Here is a 26,830-nt window from a genome sequence, read left to right as displayed (position 1 = left end):
CAACTGCTCTTGAGCTTTAATCTGTTGCTGTGGATAGAGGCTTTCCACTGACCCTACTGTATCCTTCAGAATACTGCTTAATATTATTGTACCAAGGAAGAATGATATGAAATAGCCCCAGAATGCAGGGCAGTTACATTTCAATGTGCTTCCTGTTGCAAATTTGACATGGACATACAATTAGGGGAGAATAAGTACCAACTCCATCTTCACTTCAGTTCAAGGTCTTTAAATTTACTTTCCATTATGAGATTTTTGGGGGTTCTAAATATTAAGAAAACTAACGCTTAAAACCTGCCATGAACAGGTATAAAAGTTTGTCTTCTTGGCCAAAAATGTGCACACATGTCTAAGTGTTGATGTTTCCTTAGATACTCTCTGTCCTCAAGTGTCTCCATTGAAATGTGTTGTTCAGCTCAAAGTCCTCCTTCTCCTGCTCTTTGGCCAACTCAATAAATACCTGGGAAGCAACAAAGGCAATTATTACAACATAACTAAAGCAATGTTTGCATGCAATGAGCTATGGGTCATTATGCCCATGAAAAAAACATATACGCTTGACTAATTTACTTCAGGAAATACCAGTGGGAAATGTTAGGAACATAGATCAGAGAAAGTTATTGTGTGCTATGAATTCCTATATAAATTATTTTTGATTCAGGAGGGATAATGATCGTGGTTTCTAAGTCTGAAATATGTCCCTTGAATGGATAGCCCAATGGCACACTGTTCTGCACAATTCTAGTGAGATTACTGAACTGATACTGGCAAAGTCTTAATAAATCGAAGAATGTTCTATCCAGATCACCTACAGGTTTCAGGTCAGAAAATGATAGGTTTATTGTTTATTGACAGTTCCCTAAAACATTATCTGGAGCTTAGAAATGTACCCGGGTGTCAGCCATAACCATCTGATGCACCATCAACGGCAGGTCGGTAACTTAATTTATCTCACCTGAGAAGGTACATTTTCGCACACCCCCCGAAGAAAGAATCATTATGTATGAGTATAACAAAAGCAAATTTATATACATACAATGTTCCCTAGGGCCTAAAACATTACCTGTTCCAAAGTAGACTGCGAGAAGCTGTATTCCTCGATGTTATAGGCACGTTTAGCTATGAGCATAAGAAAGCAGAATTAGTGAGTGTTTTATTTATGTACCTGTTGTATTTTTCATTTGTACCAACACATTATAAATGTAATAAACATGTGTTTGCCAGGAGGTGTAGTTCTTGCATTCCATCATACAGTATATGAATTAAGATCTTAGCAACCCCTCTGGGGCTACAGAGAAGCAAACATTAATGATGGACAAAGAAAAACTTGATCAAAACCTAATTGTCTGGATTCTTCAATGATGTCCACTCCTGTGGATTCAGACTAAAGAACAGGCAAAGGACAGACAAATCAGTTAGCAAACACAAACTAGAAAGGGAAGTTTGAGTACAAACTTCATGTTGGTTTGGAAAACATGTGAAGTCACTGTATGAAATCTGATTGGCTGTTGGTGGCAATGCCCACTTTTACTAACTTTGCTAAATGCATTCCACCAGGGAATATGCCAGGTCAGCAGTTTAAATATAAACCAATGAAATTCAGTTGGTGAAATCTGATTGGCTGTTGGTGGCTCCATCTACTTTTTCTAACCTTTAACCTTAGTCCCCTAGTGACCAGCTGTGAAAAGTTTGGGGACACTGGCGTTAAATATGTAAGAATGTCAGCAGCTAAAATTTCCCCATTAAAACCAATTAGATAAATCTGACTGGCTGTTGGTGGCACCACCCACTTTTTATAACCTTGAACCGCAGTTACCCAGTGACTATACTCTGCAAAGTTTGGGGACCCTGGCTTTAATACTGTGAGAATGGCAGCAGGTTGAATTTCCCCGTTTGGGTAATAGCTGGACAGAAATATGAGATTATCTGATGTTTCTTACCTTCCTCCAGCAGTAGAAAAGCTTGGGACAAGGACTGCACATTATCCATGGGAATCTTATAGACAAGCAGGGAAGAGAATCTGTAGGGTATGAAGACACTATCATGTTCATTGTTAATTACATACGGTATTATCTCCAGTTAAATAACTCGGATGACAAAAATGTAGGTAAATAAAATATCTCCAGATTCAACAAATGCTAGGAAATGTGCAAATAATGGTAGATATGCATTTTTCTTTGGAAAACAATTTTAATTTACAGTTTTCTTAGCAGACAAGTCAGTGAACAGTGAGGATTTTTATCCTCTATGTAAGTTACCTGTCCTGCCTCGCTGCATGGGGGAATATCCGTATTATCTCATTGTGAATCTGATCCACTTGGTGAGACTCTTTTACTTTAATCTCCAGAAGATAGCCTTTTCCAAACTTGCTCTTCAGCTGTTGGATTGATCCAATGCATCTGAAATCAAAATAATAAACACCGACAATATGAGAGCAGTCAAATTGTGTGTATCCCCCCCAGTAAGTCTTTTTGGGGAATTTCTAATGGTACAAAATGACCAGGCTGCCCCATTCTATTACACTGCAGCTGTTGTGTTTGCATAGGATGTGGTAAAGCTCTCAGTGACTGTTCACTGGACTAGAGGAAGGCTTTATTAATGTATAACACTGTGGGTAAAAAAAAAACATCTTATTTAAATCATAACTGATCTCTTACCTGAGCTTCCCAGACACCATGATGGCCACTCGGTCACAAACAGCCTCAGCTTCCTCCATGTAGTGAGTGGTCAGAATTGCCCCTCGGTCTTTATTTTTGAAAGCTGCTCTTATTGCTCTCCTTAAGCAAGAATACAGTTCACCATTAATGTCTGAGATTTCTGCATTTTACCAGTACTGAGCAAACTCTTTTTTCCTAATGTGCCTTACTTACCAAAGTCGCTGCTGACCTTTGGGGTCCAGCCCAGTTGAAGGTTCATCCAGAAGGACAATATTGGGGTTACCTAACATACTTATGGCAAAGCATACCTAAGAAGAAAGTAGAGGACATCTTGGAATTCTAGCTGTTTTTATGAATTAAATTTGCACAGACACTGACATTAAATAAACAATGCATTTTGAAGCAGTTCCATGATTTAATAACTGGTTTAGAATCAGTTATAAACCTAATTTTCTATTGTATTAGGACATTTCACTGCATTATATGGGATTGTTAGACCCACCCTAGTTCCTCCTTCTCCTGAAGTACATAGGTAGCTCTACATTCATAAGAGACGGGGGAGAAAGAAGGTAGGAACGGAATAGGTTATGGCTGACTTCAGATGTCAAAGTTTGCAAAAACAGCCAAGCGCAAGATTTTGTACCCAGCGCAAGAATCAACTACAAAATAAAATGAAGCAACACTCAACCTGTTGGGAATGGTGATGTTTCCAATATTGTTTTTATTACTTTTTTTGTAGCTGTGTAGCATTTTAAAGCTTATTAATAAAAGTTAATATCAAAACTATTAGGACCAGTAGACTCCATATCTGTTTGAGACATATATGCATCTAAATGTTGCTATGTGCCTATCTGTGACCTGTGCTGTAGTGTACAATGGCTTCAGGGAAAGACTGTGTATCTGAGAGTTTATAAGAAACATCCAGGACAGATTGCAGGCAGAGAGGGAAGCACAGAGTCTATACTTAGCATGTAGCCAAAAGAGCCAGAGTAGATACTATACAGCAAATCAGAGTACAAGTATACTGTATCTATTAATATAGTACTCTATAATAGGAGAGTGAGGCTGAGAGTGTGGGAATAGCAAGTGTTTGTCCACTATAAAGAAGGGAGGGATCATGAGACTATAAATCTGTTTTCTAGGGTATCAGTTCCATGATACAATAATTGGTTTAGGGTCAGTTCTGTTGCTCATTTTAAATTTATATTTTTTAATGTGTGAAGAATTTTCACAGCAATTTGGATCACAAAACACAGGTCATTAATCCTTCTTCTCTAAATGATATTATTTGAAAAAGGGTTATAAAAACACTGCTACGTGTCTAAATCCATGACTAGTGATGGGCAAAACTGGACAGATTTGCTCATCACTATGAATGACTATTAATTATTTGATATATGGTAGGTGTGGCACATTATGCTCATTTTATTAATACAGTTTTGATGTGGAACAAATACCCACCAACAAATATTTTCAAATGTTGGCAATTGTGTTACAAAAATATTTAATTTCTTCCTTGCATTATAAGATATCACAATATACAAACAAATGTGGCTTAAAGAATATATGAACACATGTAACAAGCCTAACCAGGCAGCTAATTCAGTAATGTCTGGAATTATTTTTTCATAACATATAAGGGAAGTTCAAGTTGTCTGTGTTGTCTGTGAAGCTCTGTTCCAAAAAAAATATGGCAACATTCAAGCTGTTTTCTGTACTCAACTACATTTGTAACTGCTAGTTTACTAAAATATGGCACTCCTAACAATGTTTTTGCTGGAATTTACCCATCTAAGGAACTCCCAGCATCTCTGCTAAACATGCAACCAAAGTGCCGCACTGGAATAAAAGATAAAATGTTCACCTTTCTGGACACCCCAAGAGACAGTTTTCTGGCTGCTTTTCCCATATGCTCCTTAAGCTCCAAGGCTGATGCAACTCTGAAATATTAAGGCATAAAAAATAGAATAATATAGGTTTAGGGCAATTGATTACATTGTTTTATAAAGCATAGCCACAGGTTAGGCACATAGGAATGACATGCCTGCAAAGTAAAACACCAGTCAGCAAACTGACATGTCCACTCTGCTTTTTTCTCATATTGCCTTTGAGGGTGTTTGAACAATGGCTGAGCTTTATACAGATACAACAAGCAATACTCACTGGTAAATAAATAAATATATATTTTACCCATATGTATTGAGAAAGTGAGAAAAACAAGCAAACAATACCGATTGATTGCAATGCTGGCATCTTCCTTCTTCATGCCCTTAACAGCTGCATAGATTTCTAAATGTTCTTTCACAGTCAGATTGGGCCATAGAGGATTGTCTTGGGGACAGTAGCCAAGAAAGCCAGTGGACCCAACTGGGTCATTTCCACAGAGTAGTACCTGAAAGGAATGAAAAGCTATTCAATAACAAGAATTATTTAAGGAAATATCTAAGAAGGATTGGAAAAATTCCCAAGAACTTCAGCTGTATCATGCTAGAACCCTAGGTTGCATTGTTTTTTCTTTCTGTATTATAAAATACTATAAAAGACAATAGTCGATCTATCTATCTATCTATCTATCTATCTATCTATCTATCTAATCTATCAACACCCAGTATCACTGTAATGCTCTACTTAGCATTCTGGTTACCTCTCCCGCAGTTGGCTTTACTTCTCCAGCCAGCATGTACATGGATGTGGTTTTTCCAGCTCCATTTGGCCCTAACAGTCCCAGGACTTCCCCTTAAAAGAACAATAGAATAACATAAAAATGGGAGACGTGCAAGTTTTAGCAATCTGTTCTGTTGTGTTTGTATTAGATTATATGATCACACCAATGCATTGACCATTTGTAGCATGTATAAATAAGTCACCAAGCACACAGAAAAAAATGAGATCATGGGTAGTTTCAACCACAAAGTGGAACATAAAAAAATACAATGTTAGTAAAGGAACCTGTATTTCAAATTTTTGCAGACGGTTAAGGTGTAATAAGTGTGGCAGTGGCAGATTAGGGATTATTTTAATTAGTTAGCAGGATACACCACCCGGGGTTATTATTTCCAATAGTTGCATTGGTCACTGCATGGAGTAGTGCTATAGATACATATATGTCTTTGCTGCCACTATTTTCTGAGCATTGGTTCCTATATTTGTGGGGAAAGCACAAAATAAGGCTTGGTATAAACTTGAGGCCATGTCCAGCTTCCATCCAATCTGCCTCCTGAAGGTACTATATATATATATATATATATATATATATATATATATATATATATATATATATATATATATATATATATATATATATACACACACACACACAAAGATCAAAATACTGACTGCTAAACAGGAAGTAAAGGTTGTCCCATTAATACAGGGGGTAATACAGGTCAAAATTATAAGAAGCCAATGCTTCAGAAAACATTCCAGTAATCTTACGCATGTTTTTCAGACTTTTTGTGCTTAGGCTCCCCAACATTTACTAGCCCCCCCCAACATCATAAAAAGGTTACATATATGTAAACATATTATATTATTGGTAGTCTGATGCAAAATATATAGGAAAGAAAATAAACATTCAGCCCAAAACTCCACCCACCAAGAATACTGACCTTTCTTTACACAAAAGGAGACATTTTTAGTGGCAGCTCTTTTGTTCTTCTTGAAAAAGGATCCTCCTTTCTTGACTTTATACTCTTTGCGAAGACTGTCAGCAATAATCACTGGTTTCTTAAAAACACAATGCAACACAAGGGGAATCAGACACAAAATGTATATTGTTTGGATGCCAGTATTCAGATGTCTAAATTGCAGGGTAATACTGTGTTCCATATAAATGTGGGGAAACTTATGTAATTACAATTTTCAAAAAAAGACATTACAAAAGCTCTGTTACATGAATAAAACTGCATTATTTCAAGTATCATCTGGCAAATGTATCCTACAGGTATCAAAATGTAGGACATGGTTAAGTTTAAGTTGAGAGGAAGCAAAGGAGATAGCCAGGACTTTGCTGGCATTTATTCTACTGCCAAATTAAGATTTGGTAATATGATCTAGAATTTATTATATCAATTTAATGATATTTGGAATTTTCATTCCCAAAAATGAGTGATATGTTTTTTTTGCAAGTTCATATTAGTAATTGAATAAGTCAACTCATATACCCAAGGCTAAAAAGTTTGAGAGGCCTGTTAAGTACAGTATCAATTTCTGGTACTTGCAAAATAATTTTTTGGATACCTTGGCCTACTTTATTAACTCTTACAGGCCTGTATCATGATAGTACTCCTAATTCAAAATGGGTGTCTAAGGTCATATTCCTCCTACTCTTTGATAAAGTGTCAGGGCTTAAAGTATAAGTGTATTGGCCCATTAACAGCAAGTGTTTGGCTGGAGATGGAGTGTGTAGCTGTTTAAATGTGTGGAAATATGTGGAAATTTTAACACATCTGTTGTATTCTTGGGTAACTGAAGAAAACAATAATGCTTTATTATACTGGGTGACATTTTGTATAGTTTGACAAATGCAACTTGATATAAACCAGTCACGTTAGAGATTTGATTGTATAGCTCTAGACAAGATCAACGTTCTATAAGGGTGAAACTATGAAGCAGTTCTATTCAGGTACAGATTTAGTAAAAAGAAATACAACATTATTACTGAGTTCGTTGTGTGAGTATTAAACATCCATTCTCTACTAACTGCATTTAAATACACGACAGGGTACTGCACTACTCCCCACTTTTGATGTATTACCTCTTCCACATTGGCGATGGTTGCTGCCTTTTTTACTCTCTCTTTCTCTGCCAGCACATCTTCATCCACATCATTACCCAGCTCCTCTGGATTTTTCTTGGTGGTAATCTTTCTTCTGGAGATTCTAGACATTTTGGCATATTAATATTTTAATTGTGTTTGATTAATGTGCCTTCTAGGTAATATGTACATTAAGGAGTTCATATTTATTTTTAACTGAACCTATAAAATACATGGGAAAAGCACTGCTATCCAGTTAAACCTGCACAACTTGGCAAAATTAATTATCTCAAGTGATTAAGAAGCGGCCCAAAAAGGTTAAATTTACAGGCACTTTTCCTATCCTTTTAGCTTGCAAACCATTCAGCAAGTGTGAAAACCTTTCTTAAGAGCAAATTGGATATATATGCAGACCAAATCCTGGGATCCCCTACTAGGCACAAATGAATGAGGGTACCCAACTTGGTTTCTAACAGATCCCCCTACTCTGGCAGGGTAAGGTTAAATCAAAAAGCATTGTTTGGGTCAGTAATAAACTCTGTTCTACACCTAGAGATATTGATGGGATAAAAAACAGGCACTATATCCTCCAGCACCCTACCTCTAGTGCACAGGGGATTCTGGGCCACTGTTCCAGAATGAAAGGCATCAGCACAATTACATTTTATACCAGCGCCATTCAAATGTGTGCAGCACTAAATGGGCTTAATTACTAACTGCAGAAAGAATAAACAATCCAAAAATCAACAACAATATAAAATAAAGTCTCACATTCAAATATTATAAGAAATAATACACCATTTACTGAAAACGTGAAAGCAGATTAAAAGTCACCTCCTTACATAAAAGGATACATATCCATGTAAAAAGTGTATTATTGTGTTTATAAATCTTTTTCTTACCTAAATAAGGGATCTATTGTCAGGCTTCTCAATCCAAACTTCCATTCCAGGAACCAAAGTAACACAAAGAATATGATGATATGCAGGTAAGGCTATAAAATAAGCAGAAATAACACCTGATCTCCAAGGGATCAATAATAAGGCTTGTTTTGTTGTGTGTATGTCTTGAACATAGTATCTGCTTATTTGCCTAATTATGGAAGAACAAAAAATAAAGCACTAGTTAGCAAATGGACAATCCCTATATATATATATACATATATATATATAGAAACAACAACAAGAGATGCTCTGCACTCACCCATTATCAATATATATAGGACATTAAGACATTCGGTGCTCCTGTGAGTGCTAGCCTTTGCTACATTGTATTTTGCTATTTTTATTGCAGTAGCACCCAGGCATTGGCCCCTTGCTAGGTGGTGTGCTACCTCTAGTGAAATTGTATATATATATATATATAGGGTTGTCCATTTGGTAATAGATATCCTTTGTTTGTTATAGTATCAGTCCATTGCTATGTCCATTGATCTGATTGGATATGGGCAGGCTCCATGCAGCTCATTGGCTGTCTGTATGAATGACCCGGTGGAGTGAGATGGTATTACTTTGTGGTATTCCACATAAAAAAACACATTCTGTAGCATTTATATTCACCTTCTGTAGTTGAATTTAAGCAGCAGTGTTAGATTAGTATAAAACTAAGCTTTATTGTTCAAAATAATATTTATTTATAGGAACAAAAACATTGTTTAATATAAGAAGATAATACAACTTACTGTACACTGCTCAATAAGAGCTGTATATTCTGATCCACCTGGAAAAACCTGAAGCCGATACTTTAAAAGAAAAGTGAAAACATATAGACATTAAAGTGAACACCTTGTATGCATCAACAACTAATATCTTAATTCCTTCAATTACAGTTTTAAACATGATGTAGAACCTTAAATCAATCATTAAATCACTCATCATATCAGCAGGACTAAAATGAAACAACAGTGGGACCAAGGATTTCAGAAGAAACCCTTCCAGAACTCTCCATTTTATCCATTCCTACAGAAAGGGGCCCCGGAAATAAACGAGGCAGGAGTTGGGGCACAGGGCCATGATAAGGCTAGGAAAAGGCCCGGTGGGGAGTTGTGTCTTTAAGGGAGCAAGGCATTGTGGGAGTTGTAGTTCCTGAGCGGAGTGAACGAGAGGCGGAAGGAAGAGGCAAAAAGAGGTGGGCGCAAACCGAAGCAACCATTTTGGAGCGAGCAGCTCCCACCCTCCCTCCCTTAGTTAAAAAGGGGGGGATAAGGGTATTTAGGGTATGGACTCTTAGAAGGGTCTTAGTCGCAGCCGGGATGGAAATAGCTCAAGGTTAGGGCGGAAGGTTAGACGGAGGCTAGTGAGTACAGCCATAGGTTGGTGGAAAATGGGGCTGTGGTGGCTAGAAAAAGGGGGTTCCTAACCTCAGGAAAATGATGACGGTGGGGGGGCAGAGACAGCTTCCACAAAGCAGCCTTCAGCGGCTTATTGTTATGAGGTTACCAATGAGACTGTTATGTTATTTATTTACAGGAATATGTTATTGTTTAACAAACTTATAATGTTGTAAATAAAATGGCTGCGACCTTTTCTATCCACAAGAGGTTGTCGTGTATATGTATTGACAGGGGAGGTGAGGTAAGTGAGAGGGTGAAGGGTAATTGGGGAGGGCCGCAAAATTGACACTGCACTTATCAAGGGATCATGGTTGATGGATTGGTTTATATTGAGGGACAACTGTTGTTTTCTCAGCCTAATGTAACCTTTGTAACTACTGGCATTTGGATGATAAACATAAGATTAAATTAGTGCAAATGTGCTGGAAGTGTTTGTTGTAAATGATCATATATACATTTTTACAAATGCAGCCAGTGAGTTTTAATTTTAATTAATTAAATTAATTTGTCACGCTATGGCTAGAGAGCAGTTTTTTCCAGTACTTTGCCTGAAATGTTTTCTTGTGATGAACTTAGGCTAAATTTCTAGGTTTAGAGCTTAATGCATAAAATCTCACCCAAGTTCTATTCATTCCTATGGGATTTTTAGAAACATATTTATTAAAGGGTGAAAGTTAAAACTCACCATTTGATAAATATGCTTCTAAAAATCCAATAGAAATAAATGTATTGAGCTTTAAACTCACATTTTGCTCCCCCACGTCGTCCTGTCTCCCCACTGGGTCCTCGCTCTTCCAGCTCCCCAACCCAGGACATGGAAAGCCTACATTTGCCTACAATGTATATCAGTTGGGCACATCTCCCCCCACCCAAATGGCATTATTTGTACTGCATGTATATTTTTTTTTGCCAGCACCATCACATTTTCCTAAAGCAAATAGCAGCTTTCACCCAGTAGCCATTTTTCCTCTGATACATAATCAGATACATTTTAATCTGCAAACAGCATACACACACACACAGGCCCTTATTCAGCATACATTTCATTAAGAATACAGGCTCACACAGGCAGAACGGTCTCTGATAAAAGTTCTGTTTTGTTTGAGCTGAGCTCAGGAGAGAAAGTTAGGAGAAAAAAATTGAAGCAGACAGCTAGAGCTGAGTTTCTATGGCAACCAGCAATTAAACTATTAAACTCTGGACAACCAGAGTGGCAGGCATTGAAAGATTTTAAAGAGGCTGTTCACTGATTACATTTTTGTGTGTGGGGTTTACATGTCCTTTAAACTACCCAGTGCTTTTTCCTTCTTTTAACTTCTGCTTCACACATTTGTTTAATTTCATTTTCCCTTTTTCTGTTCAACCATTATCCCTTTTGTTTTCTTCTACTTCACATATTCTTATTAGCTGAACAACATATGTGCAGTATGGATTTCACATATTCCTTTCCATATTCACCATTACCATGATACCCCCCCCCCCATTATTAAAGAAGAGCTGTGAGATTACCAGTGCCAGTCATTTTGTTATCATTATTTTTATTTCATAATTAATATCAACCCCCTCAACCTAAAAGTCTGATATTCTTCTGAATCCCAAGTGTTTAAAAAACCAAGCCAAAAACCATCATGTGACTCATCATGTGGTTAAAAACATGTTTTTTATTTTTCTCAAATTTTAATATGTGAATAAAGGTTCCTGTTTGGTTCAGGATTTGTCCAAATATTTTGTGGAGGATTCCGTATGGGGCCAAATACAACAATTATGCATTCAATGCATTCCTATTCTTTTGCTACCCATGAAACAAATGCAATAAAAAAATTCACTCACAGTGTATTCCATGATTCCACTTAGTGCACTCGCAGGAAAAACAAAGTAGTATATAGTGAACAGGCGAAACATGAACACATCCATAAACATAACTGGAAAAGTAGAAGTCTGCAGGGAAAATATGAAGGTCAGATAAACGCTATTAACAAATTGAATAAAATTGTGTAGCACAAAATATTGCCTATAAACTCTAAATCAGAAATCCCCAACATAGCCTGCACCCCCCCCCCCCCCACAATACCCCACTCAATACCCTGCAGATTTAGCATGAATCACTATAGGGTTGCACAGAAGAAAGGCTAGGATCGAACAATCAATCGATCGCCGCATAGTGGATGCTTCCCCTGCATCGCCGTATCACCTTTGTTCAAATGACCGGAAGCCACGTTTAACAGGTATTTTGTAATAAAGCATTCAAAATACTAAATGGTTTGCAGGATAGGGCAATTATTGGAGCAGGGTAGAATAGAGTTTTTACTTAAACATTTTTAGTGTTACTTTTCCTTTACCTGTAGCCTGTCCTCTCCCTCCCAGACCCTTTTTGCAGGTTTACAGCCAGATAATAATCACAATCACTACACTGGCAAGTAGATAGCATAGGCACAGGCAGGAGATAACGGAAAGGCCAGCCGCCCACACTCAGTGCTTCATGAAAAGCATTAGGCTTGATGTGCTCCAGAGTTTGCCCGCGAATGATCTGTTTGAATCCTAACTGAGCCCACTGTATGCCTTTTATATGCTCGGCCACCCCTACCTTTTTTGACATCACTATGAAGTTGGCGTGCCTGGCGCATCATCACAACCATGAAGGGGAGGGGAAGCCGGCCCAGCAGCTGGTAAGTGTCTGTGTAGTTTTACCCAGGGCCGGGCCCCTAAAGCTAGGCGGGCCCTAGACAAGTGCCTAGGGTGCCTAGTGGGTAATCCAGCCCTGGTGCGTAGCCCCCCAACCACTTCTGCATTAACTTTGCCACCCACCACAAATGAGTCAGCATGTTGGCTGCCAAGCTGGGGGCATGTTTGTGGTTGGGGAATGAGGAGGGGCTGCAGAGTTATCTTTCCTAAGTTATGCCACTACATACAATTTTATGGGAAAAAGGAAAAATGTACTCAGCACTATTCAGGCAAAAACATGTTGCAAACTTTTTTAAAGAGAATGGGAGGCACCAGCAGTAGTTTCTGAGAATTTCTCCACAATTTCCCACACTGAACCAACAAGGCTAAAATGCCTATATGGCTTTGCCTTCAACTGCAAGTAGTCCAGGCCCAGGCTGGCAATCTGTGGATTCTATCATATACCGCAGGGGCTGCTGTAAGATGCCACAGACAGTCACTATTTATTGGGCTGGTAGGGGGCTGTTTGGGCCTCTGTGTACTTGGAATGCCAGGGCCAATTCTGAATCCCAGTCCATACCTGAACTAGCCAATGAAATTGCAAAGACATACAAATATAGTAATACTTACTATAACAAAGAATAATGACCAGCTATCAGTGTGACTTTTTCCTCTTCCAAAAATAAAGGAGATGACATAAACATAGAGGACCATTGCTGTGCCATATCCTATGATGCCAATGATCTGTAATAGCAAATATTTTTCATTTAAGTGGAGGATTGCCAAAATGATTTCTTTTACTCTTGACATAAGCAAAGTTTCTTCAAAATGATAACAGGTAAGGTGAATTTTTATTGTATGATTCCCAGGTATGGGATCAATTATCCAGAATGCTGAGGACCTTTTTGAAAAGGGAACGAGAGATTCTCGGAACGTCTTTTCTCACTGATTGCTCCAATAAACCTTCACGGAGGCAGTTTTTGCACCAATTGAATCGCGAGTGACTCCCTTTTTTGTATCTGTGTTTGAATTAACATTTTGTTTGGAATTTCACCTTTATTCTTGTCACTAGCAACAAGGTAGTGGCAGGGGCAGGCCAAGCCAAACCACCTCCGAACCCCGAATGGCGCATGCTCGCCAAAGCACAGGAGGCGGTGCAGGGGGGGCGGGGCAATTAGACAAGCGGCGGAGGCAATGACAAAGTAGCACTAGGGGTAGGCAGGAGAGGCTCCTGCCTGGCGCCCCTCAATCGTTGTGCCCTAGGCAGCTGCCTCTTCTGCTACCCCTAGTTCCGGCCCTGAGTAGTGGTTCCATTTAGAACCTAGGCGGGAAGCTAGGTCAGTGAGGAAGAGAGAATGGGAAAAATGCAACATAAATCTAAAGAAAAGAACATAATAAATATTGAAGAGAGAAGATATAACTAGTGATGAGCAAATTTTTTCGCCAGGCATGGATTCGCAGCGAATTTCCGCATTTTGCCATTCGCGGTCTTAGCAAAAAAGGGCGCAGTCACGTCAAAAATGGTGCGGTCGCATCAAAAAAGCGTGTGACAAAAAAAATCACGCGAAAAATGCATTTCGTGAATTTTCCAACGTTTCGCAAATTTTATTGACGTTTCGCAAATTTTATTTTACGGGACAGATTCGCTTATCACTAGATATAACACGTCTGACAGAGAAATCAAACTACCAGCTGTAAAAATGTAACAGTTTATCAACATATTCTCATTGTCCTCTGTCACCTTGTCTAGTAATTAATAAAAACTAATTAGAAACTGCTTATAAAGGACCAGTGCAGTTTTCATGTGATCCTTACCATCACCATAGCAGGGACAAAATCCAATAAAATGTAGCTGTTAAATGCAAAGTATATGGCCACCATCAGGAAGAGTAAAATCCAATAAAGGATGACATCCACAAGCGCTTGGCCAAACCAGTATGCAGAGGGAAAGAGACCGGAAATCCTCAGCTGATTGCGGGCATTGATCTAAAAAAATCAAAAGGAGGAATAAGACAGAACCGTCATGCCTTGATTTAAACATCCAATATACCTTCTTGCTGGAAACACATTTACCAGAATTACAGAATTTGGGCGGTTCAAACAATTTCTGCAAACTGAATGTAATGCCGTAGCAGCAAGAATGACTGATTACATAACTCAAGAGCTAAATGACTTAGGCCAACGCAGGATAAGGACGATGACTTACTCAATAGAGTCCACAGGGCCTTAGGCCCCAGATGAGATGGAGCTCCACCAAAGGACATCATCACCCAAGTGCATTACATTAAGTCCAATGAAGCTATAATGAATACTTCCCGAGCAGCACTCCAACTCTATAACAATGGCCACAGGTACTCTTTATGGATCTTGCCACATCTACTATACATAAATTAAAACCTATGAAGCCAGTAACTTCCAACTTGTTCTCCCATCAGATCCGTTATAGATGGGTTACCAGTTTAATTTGATCTTTACATATCAGAATTTCCAACATTCAGTGGTAACCCCCTCAAGAAGACTTTGGCCTTTTAGCCCGACTGAAGCTCCGTCACCCCATGACAACTACCCCAACCACCTCCACACCACAGGGGAGCCCGAGCAAGAGATCTATTTCCTCAATATAGCAAAAAGTCCTGAGACAAAGCTTCTTAAAATAAATAAATAAATAAAAACTCAGTCTACCCAATATTTATTTTTACAGGCTGCCTTTATTTAACCTGGGAGAAATATAATGCTCTTTGAAAACATAGTAACATAGTAACATAGTAAGTTGGGTTGAAAAAAGACATACGTCCATCACGTTCAACCATAATGCCTATATATAACCTGCCTAACTACTAGTTGATCCAGAGGAAGGCAAAAACCCCATCGGAAGCCTCTCTAATTTGCCGAACATTTTCAGTCACTTACCCTGTTGTCCTCAGTGCTGCTCATTGCAATGTGAGGGCAAAAAGCCGATGCAAAAATGATAAAAAATATCAGCGACATATATGGTAAAAAAATGATATCCGTGCCATCCTGGAGAAAGCAAATAAAGATAGAAATAAAACTGCCTGAGAATCACAGAAACAGTTAGACATTTCACTTTTTTGGGGGGGGGGGTGGCACCAATGTTTAGTCTCCCCATATTTCTCCTGTTCAGATGATCAGAAGCCTCATAGGAAAAAAAAAACACTGAGCTCTGTAAATAAAGTTCCCATAATGCCTCGCTCCTGCACTGAGAAACACAATAGGATTGTTTTGCCTCCAATAAGGATTAATTATATCTTAGTTGGGATCAAGTACAGGTACTGTTTTATTATTACAGAGAAAAGGGAATCATTTAACCATTAAATAAACCCAATTGGGCTGTTCTGCCCCCAATAAGGGGTAATTATATCTTAGTTGGGATCAAGTACAGGTACTGTTTTATTATTACAGAGAAAAGGGAATCATTTAACCATTAAATAAACCCAATTGGGCTGTTCTGCCCCCAATAAGGGGTAATTATATCTTAGTTGGGATCAATTACAGGTACTGTTTTATTATTACAGAGAAAAGGGAATCATTTAACCATTAAATAAACCCCATAGGGCTGTTCTGCCCCCAATAAGGATTAATTATATCTTAGTTGGGATCAAGTACAGGTACTGTTTTATTATTACAGAGAAAAAGGAAATCACTTTTAAAATTCTGACTTATTTGATTAAAATGGAGTCTATGGGAGATGGGCGTTCAGTAATTCGGAGCTTTCTGGATAACGGGTTTCCGGATAAGGGATCCTATTATATAATATTTTATATTATACATATTCTCGTGTATGAAATTTCTGACACTGCTGGTTTACCAAATGCCCATACTGACAATTCAAGTGCAAGATGCATAAATCCCTATTTTGTCTACAATGTCACATAATATTAGTAAATGGGCCACAATTCATTTTAATTGTTACAAAACTTCATTTCATGACTACAAGTTCTAGACTACAAAAAACCTCTCCTAAAACCACCTTCTGCATTTGATTCAGCAGCTCCTGTCTAATTTTTTACATTACTACTGATACCTCTCTAATTATTACAAGAAACACCATGTATAGCTGAAATAAAAACCACTTTATTTATTTATGTTTTTAGTCATGTACAGGCATAAATGTCATACTTGTTCCATCATTGCAGGGATCAGGACAGGAGGAAGAAGTTCTACATTTTACAAAATTCCTATGCTAACATACGTCTCTAAGCTAATTATAGGATTAGCCTCCCCGAAATCCATCAACAATCCAAATTTTGTTAAATTGCTTACAATCATTTTTATCAATAGACTTTCCAGTCCCCATTTGGAAATAAAAATAATAATAATGTAAAAGTAAAATATATTTGGGCAGAATTCATATAAGAGAGTATTTGTCCCACAGAATTTGTGTTATCCACTGTAAGGGCTTTTATTACCATTCTTTCCTTGCCTATATTTAATTTGGTACTACCAACAAGCAGTATATTATTGATAGGTAAGCTTTAGAAATAAGTTCCTATGACTGTAGGATCTAAATATGTTCAGTAGAGATGTAGCGAACTGTTCGCCGGCAAACTAATTCGCGCGCACATCGGGTGTTCGCAAGTTCGCGAACTTTACACGTATATTCACAATTTGGGTTCGCCGCGTTTTTTTTTCGCTGCTTTTTTTCTCTGCGTTTTTTCTCGGCCTAAAAACGCCGCACAAGCCACACATGGCGTTTTTCAGCCTAGTACTGGTGTAAGTAAATCCCGTTTCCATGGTGCTAATAGTGCGAAATAGCAAAAAACACTGCGTATTTTCGCTAGGTCTGCCAGCTGCCTTTGCGGTTTTATGCAACGCTGTGTCAACAATGTATTTTTCAGAGAAATTTTTGCCCTTGATCCCCTCCTGCATGCCACTGTCCAGGTCGTGGCACCCTTTAAACAACTTTAAAATCAGTTTTCTGGCCAGAAATGGCTTTTCTAGGTTTTAAAGTTCGCCTTCCCATTGAAGTCTATGGGGTTCGCAAAGTTCACGAATATTCGCGAACTTTTTTTTTGAGGTTCGCTACATCCCTAATGTTCAGACAGAAGCACAACCCAGTGTAACAATGGTAAGATAATGACTATACGCACCGTAGTTATTGGGTGGTTCCACACACGGAAGTGTCCTGAGACCTTGAGGATCTTCAAAAGAGCGTTGCTGATGATGTTTAGCAGCACTGGTAGTGAGTTAAATGCCTTGGGGTTTGCCACAATGGTAAAATTGTAGCCCTAAATGTAAATAACATTCAAATCTTCATTTTTGTTTCAGTGTTTCGTAACATATTTTGCATTCTTGGAAGCAAAAAAATATACAGTCTCAAAACATAAGGTTTCTAGCTCAGTTGAACTGAGGAACTCTCCTGATCTATTACAAATCGTAGGCTTATTCCCAGTTGTCCAACTTATTACATGTAGTGGGATGATTATTTCTAATACAGTGTGTTTGATGGGCAGATTTTATTAAAACGTCGATGTCATACAGTAAAGTCTATGGAGAATCTGAGCAGTGGGGGCACTGAGAATCCTTCAGAGGGCCACACCCGACCCATGGCCCACTAGTTGGACAGCCCTGTTCTAATCAATACCATAGTGTGGCCACGTCTCCCGTCGGATATCTCCTTCACTACAAATGATGCTCTGCTCAGTGCCACTGGGTGGCCATCTCTAACATTGCAGATTTTTCACCATTTCGCTAATTTTCCTAGCGTTTTGCACATTTTCCGGCCACTACCAAATGTGTTTTCATGGGATCATTTCCATTTTGCTTTACATTAAATATTACACTCATGTGGTTTGAATTTATTTAGTATTTTCATTCCAGCAACAATTAAAAGGGATACTGTTACCAAAATAAAGGTGTTTTACTATTATGTTTGTCTGGAGAAAAAATATTTATTTTTTGTATAAAGGCTTGTTGTTTAGTTTTTTTTAAAGATACTGGGGTAGACACATATTTCTGAGTTACCCAAAACATATATCTTGATTTAACTGCAGCTTTAAGTGACTAAAACTCCAATCACCTTTTCCATTTGAGAAACTTCAATTGCTCCTCTGTACTTTACAGTTTCCGTGTCATATTCGCCATTGACCACTTGCACTTCGATATTCTGCTCCTTCACTGCACCAACAAAGTCTTCAATAGATGAACCTATCTCAGATTTGGAGTTTATACAAGTTAAGATATGTAAATAATTTCGATTATTCACTATTATGCTGCTTATGTGGATTATATTATTGAGCAAAGTCAATACTGTTTTTCTAAGAAGCATGTTGCTATGGTGGAAATGTGGCCTGTAGGAGGGTGGGGACAATGGATTAATGTGAATGGCATTTGCACTGTAAATATTTAGAAAATTGTTACCATCCAGTCATGTGTTGGCCATGCATAATGTGCATTTCAGGTGTGTATCCTGCAGTCAGCCAGAAATAAGGAAATATCATTCATAAATGTCTAATCTTTAGAATGCCATAGGATATAGCTATATCCTGGCCCAGACTAGGAATCTAGGGCTGCTATACAATGTTGCAGTTACTATTTAGTGGCCTGGTGGGGGCTTTTTGGGCCTATTTTGAAGTCCAGTCCAGACCTATTTTCTCTTGGCTACTGAGCATGCTCAGTTCTTCTAAACTCACGTTACCAAAAAAACAAAAGACCTCCAGTCTAGCAGCCATTGAAGATATGGCATTGCTGGTTTCCATAGAAACTCTGCTCTGGCTGTTCACTCTGCTGGAAAAACATGCTTCTTTTCCTAACCTTCTCTCCTGAGCTCATCTTAAGCATTACAGGGCGCAGGTCATTTTATCAAAGTAAGTTCTGCCTGTGTAAGCCTGCATTCTTTATTGCATGAATTTTTTAGCACACACGTGCTGTTTGCAGATGTAAAATGTCACTGAAGATGTGTGAGAGCGTAAATGGCTGCCAGGTGAAAGCTGCTATTTGTTTTAGGAAAATATGATGGTGCTGGCAAACGGAGGGGTTATGTACAAGTACATTAGGATTATAGGCAGATAGGGGATGCTCATTTTTCCCATAAAAATGATCAGCGCACCAGAGGCCCCCCCTTTAGATTAAAGCAGGGATCCCCAACCTTTTATACCTGTGAGCCACATTTAAATGGACAAAGTGTTGGGGAGCAACACAAGCCTGAAAAAGGTTCCTGGAGGTAGAAATAATTGCTATAACTGGTTACTTAATAGCCCCTATGTGGAATGGCAGCCTACAGAAGGCTCTGTTTGGCATTATACTTTGTTTTTATGCAACCAAAACTTGCCCCCAAGCTACATATTCAAAAATGAGCACCTTCTTTGATACCACTGGGAGCAACATCCAAAAGGTTGGTGAGCAACATGTTGCTCACGAGCCACTGGTTGGGGATCACTGGATTAAAGGAACAGAACTTCCAGTTGAAGCAGCGTAGGGGGTTTTTCACGGTGAGAGCAGTGAGGTTGTAGAATGCCCTTCCTAGTGATGTGGTCATGGCAGATTCTGTTAATGTCTATGAGTTTTTGAACAAGCATAGTATCCAAGGCTATTGTGATACTAAAATCTACAGTTAGTATGAATGTTGGTATATATGGTTTATGTATGTGGGTGTATAGATAGGTCAGTATGGGTCTGTATGTGAGTGTATAGATAGGTCAGTATGGGTCTGTATGTGAGTGGATAGATGGGTCAGTGTGGGTTTGTATGTGAGTGGATAGATAGGTCAGTGTGGGTCTGTATGTGAGTGGATAGATAGGTCAGTATGGGTCTGTATGTGAGGGGATAGATAGGTCAGTGTGGGTCTGTATGTGAGGGGATAGATAGGTCAGTATGGGTTTGTATGTGAGTGGATAGATAGGTCAGTATGGGTCTGTATGTGAGTGGATAGATAGGTCAGTATGGGTCTGTATGTGAGTGGATAGATAGGTCAGTGTGGGTCTGTATGTGAGTGGATAGATAGGTCAGTATGGGTCTGTATGTGAGTGGATAGATAGGTCAGTATGGGTCTGTATGTGAGTGGATAGATAGGTCAGTATGGGTCTGTATGTGAGTGGATAGATAGGTCAGTATGGGTCTGTATGTGAGTGGATAGATAGGTCAGTATGAGTCTGTATGTGAGTGGATAGATAGGTCAGTGTGGGTCTGTGTGTGAGTGGATAGATAGGTCAGTATGGGTCTTTGTGTGAGTGGATAGATAGGTCAGTATGGGTCTGTAGGTGAGTGTATGGATAGGTCAGTATGGGTCTGTATGTGAGTGGATAGATAGGTCAGTGTGGGTCTGTATGTGAGTGGATAGATAGGTCAGTATGGGTCTGTATGTGAGTGTATAGATAGGTCAGTGTGGGTCTGTATGTGAGTGGATAGATAGGTCAGTGTGGGTCTGTATGTGAGTGGATAGATAGGTCAGTGTGGGTCTGTATGTGAGTGGATAGATAGGTCAGTGTGGGTCTGTATGTGAGTGGATAGATAGGTCAGTGTGGGTCTGTATGTGAGTGTATGGATAGGTCAGTGTGGGTCTGTATGTGAGTGTATGGATAGGTCAGTGTGGGTCTGTATGTGAGTGGATAGATAGGTCAGTATGGGTCTGTATGTGAGTGGATAGATAGGTCAGTATGGGTCTGTATGTGAGTGGATAGATAGGTCAGTGTGGGTCTGTATGTGAGTGTATAGATAGGTCAGTGTGGGTCTGTGTGTGTGAGTGGATAGATAGGTCAGTATGGGTCTGTATGTGAGTGTATGGATAGGTCAGTGTGGGTCTGTATGTGAGTGGATAGATAGGTCAGTATGGGTCTGTATGTGAGTGTATGGATAGGTCAGTGTGGGTCTGTATGTGAGTGGATAGGTCAGTGTGGGTCTGTATGTGAGTGTATAGATAGGTCAGTATGGGTCTGTGTGTGAGTGGATAGATATGTCAGTATGGGTCTGTATGTGAGTGGATAGATAGGTCAGTGTGGGTCTGTATGTGAGTGGATAGGTCAGTGTGGGTCTGTATGTGAGTGGATAGATAGGTCAGTGTGGGTCTGTATGTGAGTGTATAGATAGGTCAGTATGGGTCTGTATGTGAGTGGATAGATAGGTCAGTATGGGTCTGTATGTGAGGGGATAGATAGGTCAGTGTGGGTCTGTATGTGAGTGGATAGGTCAGTATGGGTCTGTATGTGAGTGTATAGATAGGTCAGTATGGGTCTGTATGTGAGTGGATAGATAGGTCAGTGTGGGTCTGTATGTGAGTGTATAGATAGGTCAGTGTGGGTCTGTATGTGAGTGGATAGATAGGTCAGTGTGGGTCTGTATGTGAGTGTATAGATAGGTCAGTGTGGGTCTGTATGTGAGTGGATAGATAGGTCAGTGTGGGTCTGTATGTGAGTGGATAGATAGGTCAGTATGGGTCTGTATGTGAGTGGATAGATAGGTCAGTGTGGGTCTGTATGTGAGTGGATAGATAGGTCAGTGTGGGTCTGTATGTGAGTGTATAGATAGGTCAGTGTGGGTCTGTATGTGAGTGTATAGATAGGTCAGTGTGGGTCTGTATGTGAGTGGATAGATAGGTCAGTGTGGGTCTGTATGTTAGTGGATAGATAGGTCAGTGTGGGTCTGTATGTGAGTGGATAGATAGGTCAGTGTGGGTCTGTATGTGAGTGTATAGATAGGTCAGTGTGGGTCTGTATGTGAGTGTATAGATAGGTCAGTGTGGGTCTGTATGTGAGTGGATAGATAGGTCAGTGTGGGTCTGTACGTGAGTGGATAGATAGGTCAGTATGGGTCTGTATGTGAGTGGATAGATAGGTCAGTATGGGTCTGTATGTGAGTGGATAGATAGGTCAGTGTGGGTCTGTATGTGAGTGGATAGATAGGTCAGTGTGGGTCTGTATGTGAGTGGATAGATAGGTCAGTATGGGTCTGTATGTGAGTGGATAGATAGGTCAGTGTGGGTCTGTATGTGAGTGGATAGATAGGTCAGTGTGGGTCTGTATGTGAGTGGATAGATAGGTCAGTATGGGTCTGTATGTGAGTGGATAGATAGGTCAGTATGGGTCTGTATGTGAGTGGATAGATAGGTCAGTATGGGTCTGTATGTGAGTGGATAGATAGGTCAGTGTGGGTCTGTATGTGAGTGGATAGATAGGTCAGTATGGGTCTGTATGTGAGTGTATAGATAGGTCAGTGTGGGTCTGTATGTGAGTGGATAGACAGGTCAGTGTGGGTCTGTATGTGTGTAGATAGTGGTTTGATTGGGGGAGATGTGCCCAACTTATATACATGGTAGGAAGATAAAGGGTTCACATGTCCTCTAATAACATTTTATATTGCATTCTTTTATTCAGTAGATAGTAAGCAGAGGAAAGGGTGGGAAATCCTTACCAGTGTTGTTGCAAATTAGCAGATCTGTGTAGTATTTGTTTAGTCGATTTCTAGGACTTTGGAAGTAGAGGTGCGGAGTGAGTTCCCAAGCATCAAATGTATTGACAATGTTAGATGTTATGATGATTATAATCGGAGGTAAAGTAATAACAACAAGAAGTAACAATCTAAAAAAAACAAAACATACCACAATGTGGCGGTTAATATAACTTGATATTTCAATGATAGTATTAAATTAGACAGTAGTATAATAGATAAATTGGGTTGAAAAGGTCACAAACCCCCTCCAAGCAATAATAGGTATAATGGTTTTACAAATACATGAGAAAATCACCTATATCTTGTGTTATTATGGGGACTAGAATCATTTGGTTCGACAGCATCACAAATAAGCCATTTCTGTCTGGGTGCTAGCATTATTCCACATTTTAATGCCTTCTCCCTAAACCCCACAGATGTTAAAAAATAAAACCTGACTAATGCTTTTATAGATACCATTTTGCATTTATAACAGGGAAGTATTGTCCATTATGACATTTTCCAAAACATATGTATTTAAAACTCTTCCAGCTGAATAAAAAAATGTCGTGTTTTCCTGGGAGCTTGTTTAAAATAGCGTTGTGCAGGGGGAGTGGCTTGCTAAGGCCTAGCGCAGATACATCTTGAAACGCCCTGAATCAGAGAATGAAATTAGCAAACTGCACTACATTCAGGGCAGTATCAGTCCAGCAAGCTTTTTTTTCATGGTATGTCACATGAAAACTCATGGATGAGATTCAATTCAAGGAGAAAATCTTTTCTTCAAATTCAGTTCCAGTTTTTTTCCATAAACTTCAATGTGATAAAGCATGAGCTAAGTTTCTGTGCACTGAATTGCATCTCAATTTGAATCTTGTCCATGAGTTTTCACGTGATAAACCTTATTCTCACTGAACTGAATCTGGCCCAATATCTAATAACAGATGTTCATAATGTGAACAACATAATAGCTTAGTAGCTAGTTCATTTTGCATTGAGCTGTAATGTACCATTCTAATAATATAACGACACAGTAACATTATCAGTCACTGAAAATGAAGATTTCATTCCACCCACATAGATCTGAAGCTTTTAGTGTCATGTCTTAACTTCAGCAAGCGAATCCTTGCAACAGCCAACACCTGCTGTCTCCACAGTTCCCAGCCACTTAGTGTCACATTTCCAGAGTCCGACATTTGTAAAAGTGACTCTTCCATTTCAGTTGAAAAATCCTCTCTATCTTCATTTGTCCTAGACTCAGGATTGAAAACATCATAATCTGCAGAAGAGACAAAGGGGTTATTTGCAACTGCAAAAGCAAAATGGCCATTCATTAAAGATACTAGTGCCCAAATCTGCTCCTTGCCCTTCTGTATAGTTGCATTTGCCACTACTGCCTTCCAGTCACACATTGGAGCTAAAACCACCTACTAAAATGGTGAAAGCTCCAGGGCAGGGTCAGACTGATCCTTGTGGGCACCGCAGACCCAAGCCCACTTCCTGCCAGTAACTTGGGCACCCCATCCCCACATTCAAGTGCCCACTTGACACTCACTAGACACTCCCTCTCTACAATGCTGTGGTTTTTCTAAGCTGGAGAGAGGTTTCCTTGCGAGGCAACTTTGGATTTGTTTTACCACTGGGGATTTACATTATTGGCAGTGGGAAAGCATTTGCAGGTGATTAGTCGCCCACGGTAGCAAAGATTTGTTGCAGACAACTAATCTCCTCATGTGCCAGTACCCTTAAAAATAAACCCTTTATTAGCTGGTTCATCGGTTGTATGTGCAGAAGGCAGAATAGCAGTTCATAATCTTAGCTTAGTTCCTTCTGTCATCTATTAATTTCTTAAAGGTATTTAAAGAAGAATTAAACCCTAGCACCCTCCCACCATCCACCTCTACTGCCCTCCCTCCAAGCAGCATCTATTATTTTCTCCCTGAGTCCCAACCTGCCATAAATTTGCAGAATTGCACAGCGGTATTCAAAAGGGCAGTGTTCCCCTGCAAGCGCAAGATCCGTAATTACAACTGACAGAAGAGGATCAGGAGACGGACAGGTAATGGTGCTGTTAAAGTCCTTCCATAACCTTTATCATCTTAGTCATTTATTGGACTCTCTGTCAGTGGTGTAACTAGATGTAACCGGCCCCACAGCAAATTCAACTTGGGGCCCCTTTAGTTGACCTATTCTATCAAGTTATATTGAAATTGCTTTATAATTAGGGCCTTATTGGGCTCCTTACACTCCAGGGCCCCCCTGCAACCGCAGGGTCTGCTTTCTCTGTAGTTATGCCCCACTGCATATTTAAGTTCAGGCCTTACCAGCGCTTTGTAAAGGTTAAAAATTCCCTCTCTTCCTTATATGAATATATACCCCTTCTTATACAGCTCACAACCTTGCTGGCCCTTGCTGCTGACTGGCATTGCTTGCTCAAGCAAAGTTTATTATACACAAGCAACCTCAGGGTCCTTCGCCATCATGGATTTGCCTAACACAGTCCCGTTAAGGGTATAAGGGGCTTGCAAAAGTAATGTAAATCTCAGGTACACTGCTGTATCATAGTACCCCCTCCACAGTGTGGTGCGGCACAAGAGGGCCGGAAGGGGCAATGGGGGAGGAGGGACTGGTCAAGCCGGACCCTCTCAGAAGATTTTTCTGCATGGGGACCCAGCATGACCAAGTTACACTGCTGCAGATACATAACATTACATGGAATATCATCTGCCAATTAGCCACACAGAATGTCAGTTTGGCAAGATCGTGCTTCTAGGGTGCCACATACTGGACGGGAATAGTAAGAGGACTGACCCCTAACCTAAAGATCAAGTGAACTGTGTCCTGGTATCCTGGTACTCCATAGTAAAATGTACAGTCTACTTAGATTTTGTCCAAAAGGATATGGTTAGCGCTAATGTTAGAGAGTTTGAGGCATTATATAATAAAAAAAGGGTATTACCTCCACTTTCTATTTCTCCTTCCCCTTCTAGTTTTAGGAATACATCATCCAGTGTTGTCATGGAGACTCCATAGTTGACTATGCTGTTACCTACTTGGCCATCCAAATGTAAAAACAAATCTATAAAGAACCAGTCAGAGAGATATAATAAGACAAAAGAAAAATACTGGGAAAATGAACATTTAAAAGGGGTATATTTGTCATGCTGTGTAAAAAGCGGAGTGAAGCATTAATGGTGATGTTGCCCAGGGCAACCAATCAGCAATTAGATTTCAACAGTTAGAAAACCAAAGCAAAGCATCTGATTGGCTGCTATGAGCAACATCCCCGGTAATGTTTTACTCCACTTTTTACACAGCGTGATAAATATACCCCTTAATATGATATAATCAATTAAGAATTCTGTTCCATTTATGAAGTAATCAAATTACTGTTTAGGTATCCCCCTCTCAGCAGTCTGTCTCTCCTTATGTAGGAACGGGAAGAAATTCCTTCGGGAGAAATCCCAAGTAACTCACCCTGCTGATGGCTACTCACAGTACTTACACATTGGGCTTCTAATCAAACATGTGATAGCCTTTGTTGCTTGGATATCAACTATATTTTCCCTTTTGCCATTATCTCTTCATATTCAGCAGAATCTCCATTTCTAAAGCAGAAGTTCATCATATATGGAACCATTAGAATAGTTTTATAACATGCCAGAGATATGGATTGTACCTGGGAAAACATCCATATTTTCAAAGGGCAAGGTGTATGTAAGCTCCTCTTCATTTTGTGTTGTGAGCTTAGTACTGGGTATGTGCTGCTTAATGATCGATGTCATGAGTTCTACATCACATGATGGAGACACTTGCATCCTGGTAATCAAATAAAATAATAAAAATAAATTATTGCAAAATGTTCATTTTCTCCCAGGACAGATAACTGAATAGACAATTAAGGGAATTAGTGTAGGAATATATGTAATTTTCATTATCTACCATTACTCAGGCAGAACAAAGACATATAAACCAAGATACCAGCTATAATTAACCTACTTGCTACTATAAAAAATGGGACAATGTAATAAGAGGCATAACATT

At 39.3% G+C, this 26,830-nt stretch overlaps 1 protein-coding gene across 1 annotated transcript in view; it reads right to left on the bottom strand.

The window, feature by feature from the left end:
* Nucleotides 1–213: 213 nt before the first annotated feature.
* abca10 (ATP binding cassette subfamily A member 10) overlaps nucleotides 214–26,830 on the bottom strand; it is a 63,587-nt gene continuing 36,970 nt past the window's right edge. The window contains exons 17-39 of the mRNA XM_031894651.1: nucleotides 26,466–26,605; nucleotides 25,746–25,865; nucleotides 23,864–24,065; nucleotides 22,769–22,935; nucleotides 18,444–18,571; nucleotides 17,515–17,652; nucleotides 15,317–15,424; nucleotides 14,222–14,392; nucleotides 13,037–13,150; nucleotides 11,576–11,683; nucleotides 9,095–9,154; nucleotides 8,316–8,407; nucleotides 7,414–7,537; nucleotides 6,266–6,383; nucleotides 5,302–5,393; nucleotides 4,889–5,049; nucleotides 4,522–4,597; nucleotides 2,871–2,965; nucleotides 2,658–2,777; nucleotides 2,259–2,399; nucleotides 1,941–2,020; nucleotides 1,064–1,119; nucleotides 214–460 (exon numbers count right to left, since the gene is read on the bottom strand). Of these exons, the coding sequence (XP_031750511.1) occupies nucleotides 368–460; nucleotides 1,064–1,119; nucleotides 1,941–2,020; nucleotides 2,259–2,399; nucleotides 2,658–2,777; nucleotides 2,871–2,965; nucleotides 4,522–4,597; nucleotides 4,889–5,049; nucleotides 5,302–5,393; nucleotides 6,266–6,383; nucleotides 7,414–7,537; nucleotides 8,316–8,407; nucleotides 9,095–9,154; nucleotides 11,576–11,683; nucleotides 13,037–13,150; nucleotides 14,222–14,392; nucleotides 15,317–15,424; nucleotides 17,515–17,652; nucleotides 18,444–18,571; nucleotides 22,769–22,935; nucleotides 23,864–24,065; nucleotides 25,746–25,865; nucleotides 26,466–26,605 (2,704 nt within the window). The 3' untranslated portion in view covers nucleotides 214–367. The remainder of the gene's footprint in view (nucleotides 461–1,063; nucleotides 1,120–1,940; nucleotides 2,021–2,258; nucleotides 2,400–2,657; nucleotides 2,778–2,870; nucleotides 2,966–4,521; nucleotides 4,598–4,888; nucleotides 5,050–5,301; nucleotides 5,394–6,265; nucleotides 6,384–7,413; nucleotides 7,538–8,315; nucleotides 8,408–9,094; nucleotides 9,155–11,575; nucleotides 11,684–13,036; nucleotides 13,151–14,221; nucleotides 14,393–15,316; nucleotides 15,425–17,514; nucleotides 17,653–18,443; nucleotides 18,572–22,768; nucleotides 22,936–23,863; nucleotides 24,066–25,745; nucleotides 25,866–26,465; nucleotides 26,606–26,830) is intronic.

This window comes from Xenopus tropicalis, chromosome 10, assembly GCF_000004195.4.
Source record: "Xenopus tropicalis strain Nigerian chromosome 10, UCB_Xtro_10.0, whole genome shotgun sequence".
Classification (NCBI taxonomy): Eukaryota; Metazoa; Chordata; class Amphibia; order Anura; family Pipidae; genus Xenopus; species Xenopus tropicalis.
Note: the sequence above shows the minus strand (reverse complement) of the source record. Positions and strands in the feature narration are given on the sequence as shown.